Below are 15000 nucleotides of genomic sequence, written 5' to 3' on the forward strand. Positions count from 1 at the left end.
ATAAAACAGGCACATTTCACATTTATTGCAAGCCTCATTAGGAAATGTTCTTTTTTAAACTGTCTCTTAATAAAATGTAGGTAATTATATATCTTTTCCATTTATACAAATTAAATATTCTGTGAAGGCAAGAGGAAATATTTTCCTGATACAACTATAAAATAAATACAATTTTCACTATAAAATATATAACTTGACCTTGGTAGTTTTATTATACTTTCTGCAGTGTTATTAACCTATTGTGGATGGATGTCATGGTGTACATGACGCAGGAGCTTTGGCCTGATGACGGGTGTCAAGACATACATGACGTTTGGGGAATTTGGATCATTGTGCCAAACAAACCTGTCTATGCTATTCTTCAAACTAAGTCTGCCAAAAAAAAAAAAAAAAATTCAATTATAGTTTTTTATAGTATATTTATTGAAAATAAACATGCATTTATGGTAATCAGAAGTAACACACTTTTTTGTGTGGGCATAAAGAAAAAAAAAAAAAACGCCAGTGCAACTTAAATACTATAAGACTGTAATAGTAAAAGAAGCCACTATTCTCACAGAAGCATTTTAAATATGCTCTCTTTCAAGGCAGGATGATGAAAGGGTAAACATACATTACATCTCAGACCTGGGGTGCTTTAGAGGAAGTAGGAATAGAAAATTATCAGAACAGTAAATGGGGAAACTAAAAATTGTTAGTGGACATGAACATCCCGGTTTTAAAATTTGATCCGGGCTCAAGGCTTACCAGACATGCATAAAAACTCAGACTTATTACATTTTCGTTCTTCCTCCCAGCAGAGATAATTGCAAGGTCGCCTTGACCACTCTGGTTGGTCTTGCCTTGGGTGGTGCATCCTTCCTCTTCTGAGGGGGGACCCTTACCCTTTTGACCTATACCCTGACATGAGTACCTGGTGGGGCAGGAAGAAAGTCTGGGCATTTTGGAACGACCTCCTGTCACCTTAGAGCCAGGCATGAGGACTCTTGTCGCAATTCGAACATTTTGCCTTGCGTCCTTGTTATGCACTTTGAGGCACACTTTGGTGCTATGTGTCTTGCTATAGACACCACACTTGGGCCTAGTTGAGCAGGTGGCCTGCTGGTGTCCCTCCTTTTGGCACATAAAGCACTGAAGTGGGTTGGTCTTATGTGTTAAGGCTGTAGGAGCTATAATTTCCAAGGTCCAGGGACCCAACTAGGGCTCCCTTCAAGGCGACCAGGATTTGCTTGGTTTGGTTCTTCCCCTTGATGAGGTGGGGAGCCTCCAGTACCTTGGGATGGGAGGTGATGACACCAAGGTCATACATGACAGGAAAGCCAAGAAGGACCCTCTTGACCTACCTGTCGTCTGAGATCAGAACTGACAAGCCCTCCTTTTGTCCCTCTTGAGCTTATCTGCTTCCTGGATGAAGGGAAGTGTGACCTCATCCTTAGGAACAATAATCATACCTTTATCATTGGCAACCCAAATTGTCAATCGGCATTGCCTCTTAGTCTCCAACGCCCTCACCATCTGATAAGCGTTGTCGAATCCCTCCTGTTTAGGGGGTATCATAAACTTAGGGAAGCGACTAGGGGCTACAGACTCATCCCTCGAGTCCGTCTCCGGGCCTGGTCGCTGAGTGCCATTCCTCCGGACCAACGCCGGGGTTTTGGCAGTGGGACTAGCAGGTTTGGAGGGACCTAGATGTCTTCCAGTCTTTTTCAGACTTGTTGTCTGAACTGCTATATCTCCAGACTTGAAAACTGGTGTTACAATGCCATGTTTCCAAAAGGATGGAAAAACACCAGCGAGGAATTAATGATGATCATTACATAATATGAATTGTGAGTAGACTATCCCAAATAAAGCCCAAAACGATACCATCTGCCCCCACATTTGTTTCACAAAGTTATTTACTTATGTCCGCTGGTTGTGGTCTAAAAACATTAGTTATGACCCTTGCCATTTCTGTTTTTCGTTGCAATGTAGAAGCAATTACTTGTTCATAATTTAGCTCTCCAACTTTTACAAAAAAGGCATTAAAATGCATTTTACTATATGTGGAATGTGTACTGTGCATGGTATCTGGTGTTAGGTACTACTGTTTTAACAATCTCCCATTATTAACCAGAGTTTTATATTCCCCAAATATACTTTTGAAATAATCAGTTTTTGAAGACTGAATGAATTGTTTAACAATGACCATTTTTATTTAATAGCCTGAGGGTGTCTCAAATCTGTTACTTAGAGGGGTTGATGGGCATCTATGCTTTTTATCGCTTTAGAAATAGGTTATCCATGGTTAGTATGTGCCGCAGGAATTTTAGACGAGACAGAAGGCCTGTTAAGGAGGGAGACCCTCCCCCCTTGGAGGAAGGGTTTCCCTGTCTTTCCTCGTCTGTCCCTACACATGGGTGCCAGATTGAAATCTGGCCGCTTCTCTGTATCCTCATGGCTCTTTCCTAGTAGCAGACGGGGAGCCTCAATGACCAGGTGATGTGAGGTAATCGCACCCAGGCCATGGGGGGTCGGAAAGCCAAGCAATATCAGCTTGGCCCTCCTATCCTCCAACATGATCTCAGTGATACTCACCTGCCTTTCATAGGTGTCATTGGGGAAAATAATCTTGCCCATCTTTACAGAATCTGATGTGCATCAGGACCTTCTGTTAAGTCTCAAAGGTTCTAACCAGCTGGAAAGGACCATCGAATCCCTTGGGTTTTGCTGGGATCCTGAATTGGATCCTTTGGATTGGGGCTCTAGGCTAGGGGAGCCTTTTTGGTAACTACGGAATTTGATCTATTCCGCACTACAAGCTTTAGACGCAGATGCTTTCCATGATGCATTCGCATGATTCACCACGAGGGGTACGCCTGAGAAAAAGTTTTCTGATAGAAGGTACCTTATTCTGGCTCATTGAGCCTGACAAGGAGCTAAATAAATGAGGAGTGGAGTGGAGTGGACTTTCAACCCGCCTGCAGCATCACACATGAGTGGTGTTTAGGAAAAGAAGATACGCTCAATGAAGATTATGTTTTTTTCTCAATCATAGGTCTACAAAGGATTGATAATGACTGACTGCAGACTCTTTGTGAAGTTGAAGTGATTCTTAACAACTCATGGCTGCATCGAGTAATATCACTGATTTTAAAACATTGACACCAACCAATCTCGGTTGCATTACGTTGACTTTAAGTACATACACAATCCCTGGCTAATCGGATATGGAAAAAATCGAGTGCAAAGTACTTACATACTTGGAAATTTGCTCTGGCAGTTCTGTTTCGGAAATAAACAACTATCCATGGTAATTGTCTGCTTTTGATTTCCTTTCAGATCAGGATCTCCTGAATAGCAAGAGGACTCCTTATCTAGGTCTAGGAATACTACCACAGAGGAAACTGTGCTGATGTTGCTCAAGAAGGTGGCTAAATTGTGACCTGTCCTTGTGAATCCGCACAATTTCATGAGGAGGACCCAGTTTCCAGAAGAGAAATGGGGCGGTATCTTCCCGGTTAATTTGGTTTTGGGATAGGGACTTTGTCAGCCCTCCTCCAGAACTGTGGTAGCATAGAAGTTGATGGGACCTGTTGATGGGGTGCAGCAATGCAAGCTTACTTTCAAGTCCCAGGTGGGAAATGATTGGGTAGATCCCATCACAGCGTGATGATCTTATATGTTCTCCTTAATTCCCTCAGGGATAATATGGCATCTGATGAAGACAAGCATGCCTTGATGTAGGTGTTCTTGGCTTGCACCCAGCTCAGAAATTATTGCCTCCATCGAGGGTTACCAGCATCCGAGATGGTGGTGACTATTCCCATAGTGATCACGTGTGAGTCTCGTCCACTGACCTAACTCTCTCTACCAGACGCAGTGACAATGATGAGTTCTAGAACGCCACCACCGACATGCGTAGACTCCCGGCTGTTGAGAAGAGCTATCTCAGGGCATGACTCAAACACCTCAGCTATATGATAGCCTACCGCACTGTACAGCTTGAGGGGCCCTCCAGTCAGGTGGATCTCATCAACAAGGAATTCCACGTCATCTCCACACTCACTAGATCTGCGCTCAAGAAGCAGGGAATAGTTGCTCTGACCAGGGTAATTAAACCTCTAGTGCCTGGTGTGTTCGGCAACACAGGGATGATACCCTGAGAAGCGAACGGTCTCCCTTGTTACAGTCTCTTGGAGCATGACTTCAGTGTCCCTAGTTTGCACCATCGTGTGAAGAATGACATTCCTCGTGGAGAAGCCGTTGGTATTCCATTGTATTATGCTAGATTAAGGGCAATTGCACTAATTATCAACATAATCTGTTTCAGTGCCAGATGCGCTCACTAGAATCATTACTGTTGTCCCCACGATAGAAAGAGCCTTTGGTTAGGCTTACCAGAGTACTCCTGGGAGAGGATGATTCCTTGGTAGCCTTGATCTTTACTCTTGGTGGTCTCGGGTTTTCTCGCCCTTTTGAGGCTCGTGTTCTACCAGTATGATCCTGGCCGTGGTTTGGCAGGGAAGACGAGTCTCATCTCCTTTTTGGGAGTGTGGATTGAGCATGCACTATCAACTCTTGGGAAGGGTTTTGTGGCTTTCCTTGACCCCTTCCTGGTGTTTTTTTCTGTGGAACTTCCACAAGTGCCGTGAGCTCATGTGCATTGGTGTCTGGTGGTTGATTAGTGTTGGGCAGTGTGTCCTTCCTCTTGTGAAGGGGGAAGCCCTTACGCCTTTGTTCCATAAACAGGTGCCTGGTGGGGCAGGAACAAAGTCTAAACACACAAAAAAAGTGCAAGATAGACTGTAGCACTTCTCACAGACTATGCGAAATAATAATCTTGCACGTAGTGTTTGCCAAGAATTCTTTATAAATAGAGACACTGAATGAAATTGTAAATATTTTCATATTGGTGAGATCTGATGCTTTACCGCTTTGGACCTTGATTCCGAATAATTTTTTTAATGTGCATAAAAATATTAGGTTTCACGTGTGTGTGTGTATACACACACATATATTAGTGAAGTTTTTGTGGGATTCAAAACCTAACTTTACATTTCACCTTGAGACAATGCATGATAATCTCTGTGATGTAATATCCCTTTAACATTTGAACTCTTTTTTTTTTTCATATGTATATATTAGATGTTTAATATGCAGATAATATTTCTTGGGTGCTGCTTCATATGGTCCAACTTTCACATTCCAGCAGCAGCAAATGAGACAGCCTTTTCAAGAATATATTTTTAGCACAGTATATCATAATATAATATAAATAATTGATTTTCCTTACCTTTCTTCAAAGTGTTTGGCAAAATGCCTGTTGTTCAAACACACACTTGCTTATCACAAAATATGGGAAAAAATAATCATGAATACTGTTGCAATTTATTTACTACATCAACAAAGGGCTGAATATTGTGTTAATAGCTGTAAGGCATGGTTGCAAGATAATTTCATAAACATCAATATGAATAATTACTGGGATAAGGAAAACCAAGATAATTTCACAAGCTTCCTTAACACTACAGGTCTCCAATTATAAAAAGGAGAATCCACAACTGAACAAGGATAGGATCACATATACATCTTACCAGCGTCAAACAATAAAAAACATCCCTACAACTTTCCCATGACAAACAGAAAAATACAGTGAAACAATGGAAAATTCAAATGGAAGATATGATGATAACTTAATTTCAAGAAACAGTATGTCATACTATTCTATTCCAAAGACTGAAATGAAAAACATTTCATTTGAATACTCAACATGACCTTTTCAGTAATACAAGAGTGACAGAGAAGGAAACAAAAAGTAAATAAATCTTTTACATGTGTATTATCTGCTACAAATGTGTATTAAATCTTTTACAAATGGAATCTCATTTCAGTCCTATTTCACTGCTTTCTTTATTCACAAGCTCTGACCTACAAATATTTTGAGAGAGAGAAAAAAAAGGGGTTGGGACAAAAAGTACATATATATGTGTATGACAGTATGCATTGAGTACAGAGTGTAAACGTATATGCACACACATACCTTTATGTACGTATGAATATCAATTAAAAAGTACATCTATTTTCTCATATCTATAAATTTGCAAAGAAGCAAATTAGTCTAAGTCCCCAAGTAATAATATATCATCAGACATCAGAAAGCTACAAAATTAATTAATGAAAACTATCTGCATACACAGTAATCCAATGCTCCCTTCAAAAGCAGAAAAAAAGATACTGGTCATAGATGTCTTGGAGAATAAATGGATATATATATATATAGGAAAAATCAAATACAAAAATATAATAAGGATAATGACTTTTAATCCTCATAGACTTTGGCTGCCTGTCTATTGTCACGGTTCTTGCTGCGTGCCATCTGTCTAGCTTTGCTGGCTGGAGATTCACGATTTGGTCTTTTCTGGGTTTTGCGTGCTAGCAGCGCCATTCCATGATCCATTTGGATTGGTGGGGGTCCCAAGGTAAAGATGTCACGTATCTAGAAAAAAATATACATTTTAATAAGACATTTTTATAACACTTGCAGAGACCATGAATGTCTTGCCATTACATTGTCAAATTCAAACTAAAAAAAAATGACAACATACATTGATAGTCAGGAAAAACTATAATTTGATTTTTTTTTTATCTAAGCACTTTTCTTTTCAATGACAAAACTCTCCTGTTCCAGGACAAGAGTGTGGCTACATAAATTTAGGTATATATTTAGGGCCTATGCATGAAGATTTGGATGCTTTTTATTCTATGTGAAAAGCAATTCCTAATGACATACAAAATTTATGTAGCCAGAATATCTGCAAAAATATACAAATTAAAACATATACTATGACTTCTTGCATTAAATAAATAATTTTATTGATTTCTTCACTTACCCCGATGTTGTAGGAAATGTGAACGCTAATCCCTTGTCCTATGATGTGACACAATGATGAATACTGCCACTTTAGTGACCAGGTATCAAGGATCAGTTCTTGACGTTGATTTTGTGGACCTACAAACACCGTTTCATACAGCTGTTCCCCTTCTTCCACAGTCCTCAAAACATCCCTAAAGGATGCTCTTTGCTGCTTCCTGTCCTTTTTAGCTCGGAATCGATGGGAATCCGTAGCCAATTCTGAGAGAATCAAAGAAAGAAAAAAAAGTTGAAGCAACATCTAACTTAAAAACTCTGTCTTGGAATGAAATGTCATCCTCCTTCATTTAACTTTTCCTGAATAAGAAGAAAAGTATCTCTTTACTAGGATACAAGGCTGATTCATACCAAAATTGAATTTTTCATTAGTTTGCAATCATTCCTATGATTGTAGTTTCTCTTATGAAGTGGATGGACAGTGCCATTCATCCGCATGTTAATATTTAACTTTCCTAACCTGAAGCTTTTGTAGCAAGGGCCGCGCTTTTGCGTCCTAAATTACCGCATTCGTTACATGAACACGACATGGACATAACATGAACATGACATGGCCACGACACGCAGAAAACGTTATAGAATACAGCTGTATATGTCATTTGCAACATTTCCTGCACCAGATTGGATGGGGTCTATTGTTTTTATTCATCTTCCTTTTCTAGCACTGCAAATTCATTCTGGATGAATTTTAAGTTCTACATTAATTCTGGATGATTAAAATTAGTCTATGTAAATCTTTTGCCCCCAAGACTACAAGCTCAACAAAGGTCTTGAAATGATAAGAGATGACTTCACAATGATGGATTCCCAGCTTTGGAGAATGTATTGTTTATCATCCAATTATAATTTTCACTTTATTCAACTCTTAGTTTAACCCATTCACGCCGGGGCCGTTCCGGCTTTGCGCGGTCGCGATACCGGGGTTCTCAAACGCACAAGCCGCGAGCCTGGGTTGTCCGCTCGCTCTACCCGAGCGCGCGGCTTCCCCTCATAGCTCGTCCAGGGTGTCTGACGCGAAAACCACAATACGTGCTATCACGTCAACCGGTGTGAATGGGTTAAGAACACAAATATGTCACTGATGTGTGGAATCTATATAAGAACTATTACCAAGAATTATATCAAGTCCTAAGCCTAAGCTTAACTGACACCTGAGGGATGCCATAAGAAATTACAAAAAACTTTTAAATAATATTCATAAAGATGATTAGATTTCTTTCTGAAACTCAAAATAAAAAACCTATACAAATAAAAATACCTTTAAGAACAGAGCAAAGATCTGTTTCTCGATTCCAGGAGTAATCCTCGTCATGTATTCGAGCTGTCTCATAAATCAAAGCTACAGCTTCACCAGCCTGAATACGTAGATCTAAGTCACTACTTCCCAGAAGGTCAAACATCTCCTTTACTAATCTGTGAAAAGAGATAAGGAATCATCATAGAATGACAATGAAAAAGCTGTTTTTTTTTTTTTATTACCATTTTCCATTGTGATCAAATTTCTATGTACAAGTCCATATACTATGATTAAATGCTTGACAGCAGACAGCAAACACCAAGGAATTATTTGAAATGAGCTGCTGCCAAGGTATTAGCTCCAGGAATTCACTTTCCTTTTTTTCTTTTCCTGAATCATATTTGAAATGCATTTCTACTTCCTAATCACTCCATCATCCAATGATGCAAAGAAATCATATTTTTATTGTGACATGTGCAAAATGTTCAAGTGATGATGATTAACTTCACAAGGCAATAGATGCAACTGAGTGGTTTTGAATAAATTCAATTAACATTTACATGTAATTCTGATGAAAATTTAATCAAAACGAGTCTGTGACATTGTCTGGTTTGTGAAGTTCATCTGCAATTTCATTCTATACATGAATAGTTCTCAATCTGTTAACCCATTGGTCGCGATTTTAAATAAATATTTGTGCAGTGATGGCTGGTTTACATTGTCTGGCACTGTGCTATCTGCATCTATGACCGACTCTGCCTTTGCAGCAAATCATGCCATCTGCTGCTAATGGGTTAATACAAAGTACCTGCAATTGGTTGCCAATATTTTCCTAGGTTCAGAGACAGCAGTTATATAATAAAAAATAAAGAAAAATAAAACTTCTAGTATCTACCTCAGCATAAATGAATTAACATATGGGTGCATTAGCCCACTGGTTGTAGTTTTAAATAAATATTTGTGCAGTAGGATGGCTGGTTTACATTGTCTGGCATGGTGCCATCCACGTCTACGACTGACTCTGCCTTTGCAGCATATCATGCCATCTGCTGCTAATGGGTTAAACATTATGTTTGTACTGTATGATTAAATGTTAGCTGAAACTATAAAGATTTGCCATATTTGATTGAAAGCATTGTTATTTACACATGATAAAAAAGGTTGGGAATCTGCAGTTATAAATAGAGGAGATGTAATCTAATAAGGCCTGTCTGAGTGACTGAAACCACAAACAGCCAGCATTCAGTGACATTGACTGAAAAGTCTTCAGCCCAAGATATCAATTGTCTCAAATGTCATAATTCTTGCTTCACCTTTAGAAAAATATACAGAGAAAACATACTTGTTGGCCATAGTATAAATTGTTGTGGGTGAGAGGAGGCACAACAACAGACAGAAACCATTTAGAGCTGCTGTGTGCATAGCAGACACTGCTGGAGGATGGGTGGGCAATTCTCCATTACCCTGGTGAAAAAGAAAGACAACATTAGAGGAGTTTTATCAGTATACAACTTTTCTCTTAACCCATTCACGCCAGGGTGATTCTAGCTCTGAATAGTTGTAATGCCAGGGTTTTCAAATGCATAGGCCTAACACCTCGAGATTCTTGGGCACACAAGCCGCAAGCCTGGGCTGCCTGCTCGCTCACCCTGAGTGCCGGCCTTGCCCAGATATCTCATCACCGGCGTCTGATGCAAAAACCAAGAAACGTGTCAGCACATCATCCAGCGTGAATGGGTTCAAAAGTAAAGTTCTTATATAAGATGTGAGATCAAAATATCCTTTATCAGAAAAATTTACACAACATAATTCTAGCCAAATCATATTTATAATGAGAACAAACATCAATATACTAAAATTATAATATGAACGTGTTTATTAAACTTTTCTGGCAATTCACAGGGCAAAAACATAATTTTTGTTTCTTCATTTAGATTTTATAAATAAACATGATTTTTTTTCTTGTACTCACTGAAGAAAATGAAGGCAAAACCTGATGTAAATCTCAATTAATTAAACAATTATCAAGAAAGAAAAACAAATATCTATCTTATTTGATTTCCTTTATCTTTTATTTTTCAAACCCCCTCAAGACCCTCATGGGGTTGCAACCATGGGTTCAAGACCTAGTGATTGAAATTTCCCTTTCCTGAGTATCACCTTTGGAAGCGATCCGGCAAAAAGAGAATGAAGAGTGTTCATGGCAGCAGTAACATCAGCAAGATCATGGCATGCTAAGAATGATGACAAGGCCATGGCTAATGCACCATCTTGCCGTGCTGCCACTGCAGCAGAAGGATCTGTCACCAACACTGACAGAATCGGGTTTAGGGTCTTGAACACCTATAAAGTAGGAAAGAAATAATCATACAATTATCTGTATTCATAAATATATGAATATAATAGTATATCTAATGAATAAAAGCCATGAGTTCTACATTTGAAAAATACAATCAAATTGAGGGAGCTTCTAAATATCACAAGAACAACAAGAATAAAACATGTATATATTTTCTATGTCCATAAAATTATACATTAATATTATCAAGAAATATACCTTCTCAGCTTCAGGTACAGGTGAGAGGCTAACAACCAGCATTGTGGCTAAACGTGCTGCAGCCACTTGCTCAGGACCTCGACCCTTCCGCAATGAACGCTCCACTAAGTCAGTAATTGTTTGGTAGTTATCGAGCAGAAAATGTGTCATCACCCTGGGTACAATAAAGTTAGGTGAGGGAGGGAAAAAATAATAATTTGTAAGAATAATACTGGCACCATTTACATGTATAACTATTGTATGCTAAATAAGATATCCTTCACAGAAAATGATAATGATCAAGCAAACCTTTTCTGAAAAGCAGTTGTAAGAGCTGTTAGGGCATTGGTGCGAGTCTGAACAGACTTCTCCAAGGCTAAGTCCATTGCTTCACGCACCTTCTGCTCATAGGTCTCCATCTCCGACAGACCTTCCTCTCCTAATGTAATAAATAAAATAAGGCATTAATATTTTTATATTTATATATTTATAAAATAATAAAACAACATTTTAAAAATTTAATATTTGGATTATAATTGGTATTTTAAAAAATTCTATGTAAAAAAATTATAAAATAAAAATTTTATTTTTTATTAAAATATAAATAAATACTTAAGAATTAAAATATAATTTAAAACATTAAATTTAAATTTATTAAAATTTAAAATCATTTTATTATAAATACAATTTTATTAAAATAATAATATAAATTATATATATTTTAAATTTAATATATATTAAATATTATTTAATAAATATATATATATTATTTATAATTAATTTTATTTTTATTTTTATATATATAAATTTTTAATTTTTAAAAAATATTTAAATTTATATAAAAAATTAAAAAAAAAAAAAAAAAAATATATATATATATATATTTTAAAAATTATTATTTAAAAATTTTAATATTTTTATAAATATATATTTATATATAAAATTTTATATAAAATATAATATAATATATATAAATTTATATATTTTATTTTATATATATAAATTTTATATATATATAATAATAAAATTTTTTATATATTAATAAATAAATTTTATTTTTTTAATATATATTTATATATATTATTATAAAAAATATTATATTATAAAATAAAATTTTAAAATTAAAATATAAATTTTATTAAATTAAATTAAATTATATTATATATATTTTAAATTTATTATTTTTATATAAAATATTATATATATATATAAATAATTATAAAATTTATATAAAATTTATATAAATATATTTTTTTTAAATTTATATATTATAAATTTATATATAAATATATTTATAAATATATTTAATAAAATATAAAATTAAATTTTAATATTAAAAATTTTATATTTATAATAAATTATTAATTTATTTATTATATATTAATTATATTTTAATATTATTTTTATATATTAAAATTATATTATTTTATTAATATATTTTTTAATAATATAATTAATAATATATATTTTATATATAATATAATATATATAATTTAAATTATTAATATATATATATATATATTATATTTTAATATTTTAAATATATTATATATTATATAAATTTATTTTTATTATATAAAATTTATATATTATTATATATTATATATATTTATAATATAATATATATTATAATATTTAAAATATAAAATTATATAAATAATATTTATTATATTTTTTTAAAAATATATATAATATAATAAAATAATATATTATAATTTATAATATTATTTTTATTTATTTATTTATATATAAATAAATATAATAATTTTTATATTAATAAAATATTTATAATAAATATAATATATTATATTTATATATATTATTATATATATAATAAATATAATATATATATTATATATATATATATTTATATTTAAAAATTATATATATAATAATATTTATAATTTTTAATAAATATAATTATATAAAAAAAATTATAAAAATTTTAAAATTTAATATAAAAAAAAATTAAAAATAAAAAAAAAAAAAAAAATTATTATATATATATATTATTATATTATTTTATATTATAATATAGCATATTTTTAACCTTTAAAATAATTTAAAAAAAATGCATATAATTATATTATACTTATACATATGCATATAATATAACATATAATTATACATATACATATCTATACTAAAATATATATATATATATGCATTTTATACATATAAAATATTTATAATATATTTTTTTAAATTATATATTTATAATATTATATTAGATCATTTTATATATTAATTAAAATTTATATAGAACATAATATATATTATATAAATATTTTTTTATATATATTTTTTACAACATTTTATATATAATATATATATATATAGACATACATACATTTTATATTATATAAATTTATATATAATTTTTTTATATATAGTATAATACATTTATAATACATATAGATACATAATATTTTTTATATATTTTTAAAATTTTTGATAGATCCCCTTTTTTTATTTTTTTATAATTATTTTTAGATACATATATATTTAAATATGATAAAATATATATTATAAATTATGTATAAAAATTTATATATAAATATTGTTATATAATAAATATTATATTATATAATTAAATTTTATTAAAATATATATATTATATATTTAAATATATATATTTATATAATTATATATTTTATATAAAAAAATAATATTATATATATATTATTTAAATATATAATTAATTTATATAAATTTATATTAAAATTTTTAAAATATATATATATTTATATATATATATATATAAAATATATTTATATTATAGGTTTATATATATTTACTTTTTTATATATTATATATATTTATATATTTTATTATACATAGCCCCCAACCACACCAACACACCCACACACAACTATATATTTATATATTATATATATATTTATATTTATAATATATTTTATATATTAATATCATAACTTTATAATATTTTTACATTTTACATTATTACATTATTTTATAATACATATATATACATATATATATACTTTTACATATATATACAGATATATTACATATAATTTATATACGAATATATATATAATATATATTTTTATATTATATATTTATATATATAAATATAATATTAAATTTTTATATATTACAGATATTATACTTAACATATATATACAAAATTTTTTATATATACATTACATATTATACAAAATATATCCCAGATATATCATATACAAATAACCTTTTTTTATATACAAAGATATATATAATATTTTTTTTATATAATATTATTTATATATATATATATACTATTTTTTAAAACATATCTATATATATGCATTTCATATATTTATGCATATACATATATCTATCCTATACATTATATAATTTATAATAGCATATATAACATTATTAATATATATATATATTGCTATATATACATATATATAAATATATTTTATATAAATAAGTTTACTTTATATAATAGATATAGTTTAATACATAATTATATACATATAGATACATAAAATATAATATATTTATTATACTTTTAGATCTACATATATATTTATATACATATAGTACATACATATATATATAACATATAGTTTACATTCATATATTTATATATAACATATAATTTATATACTTATATTATCAGTATATTACTTTTTAATATATATACATTATTTACAGATATATATATATACATATATATACATATATATATACAGATTATTATATATATATTTTATATAATATATATAAAAAATATATATACATAGAAAAATATACGAAAATATTACATATAATATTATACTTTTTATATTCCCGTATATATATATATATATTATTTTTATATTATTTTTAGATATATATATATATATATTATATAAAATAAATTTTATGTTTATGTATGTATACATAAAAAAATATATTATACATATATAAAAAAAATTTTATTAAACTCCATGTTATCTTCCCATTATATCATTGTTTATTTTTTAAAGAGGAGTATGCAGGAGAGAGAGAGGGAGGTAAGAGGGGATAATATTATTCAAAGAATAATATAAATTTGGTAAATAAAGACAAAACAGCTTATGTTTAGGAAGAGAAGTTTTGTGTTGTACTGAGAGGATCATCCCTTCAGCGCATAAAAAACCCCGGGAAAAAATTTCCCATGACTGTCTATAGTGACCCAAAAGTTAAAAACCCCCCAAAAAAAATCTCTAGCTGTTCATTTTTATTGGATTATTTTAGCAGCGATGTACTAATTTAAAAGAAAAAAGGCCCACAACAATTCATACCAGCCATTTATGCTGGGCGATTTTTTGCCTGATCTGT

General features: G+C 31.1%; 2 protein-coding genes across 2 annotated transcripts in view; one reads left to right on the forward strand and one right to left on the reverse strand.

Moving 5' to 3' along the window:
• Mps1 (dual specificity protein kinase monopolar spindle 1) overlaps positions 1-197 on the forward strand; it is a 13380-nt gene extending 13183 nt beyond the window's left edge. Inside the window, exon 10 of the mRNA XM_043024017.2 lies at positions 1-197. This exon is cut by the window's left edge and continues 364 nt beyond it. The gene's annotated coding sequence lies outside the window, so the exon portion shown is untranslated.
• Positions 198-5358: 5161 nt separating this feature from the next.
• Positions 5359-11127, reverse strand: Ifrd1 (Interferon-related developmental regulator 1). Its single transcript, XM_086549748.1, has 7 exons — positions 10993-11127; positions 10705-10858; positions 10308-10490; positions 9490-9611; positions 8169-8323; positions 6873-7114; positions 5359-6478 (listed from the first exon to the last, which is right to left on the reverse strand). Exons 1-7 carry the CDS (start codon positions 11100-11102, stop codon positions 6302-6304), a joined length of 1143 nt encoding a protein of 380 aa, XP_086405874.1. The 5' UTR covers positions 11103-11127; the 3' UTR covers positions 5359-6301.
• Positions 11128-15000: the final 3873 nt, after the last annotated feature.

Source organism: Penaeus japonicus, unplaced genomic scaffold, assembly GCF_977035675.1.
Source record: "Penaeus japonicus unplaced genomic scaffold, GWHDUDI00000001_assembly GWHDUDI00000022, whole genome shotgun sequence".
Lineage (NCBI taxonomy): Eukaryota > Metazoa > Arthropoda > Malacostraca > Decapoda > Penaeidae > Penaeus > Penaeus japonicus.

Excerpts from the sequence above, each read along its gene's own strand:
- Ifrd1 (XM_086549748.1), bottom strand. The coding sequence starts at position 11,102 with ATGGAGACCTATGAGCAGAAGGTGCGTGAAGCAATGGACTTAGCCTTG. Across the intron at positions 8,324-9,489 it reads ATTTATACTATGGCCAACAA|ATTAGTAAAGGAGATGTTTG; the intron begins GTATGTTTTCTC and ends CTCTTTTCACAG. Across the intron at positions 6,479-6,872 it reads ACATTTCCTACAACATCGGG|ATACGTGACATCTTTACCTT; the intron begins GTAAGTGAAGAA and ends ATTTTTTTCTAG.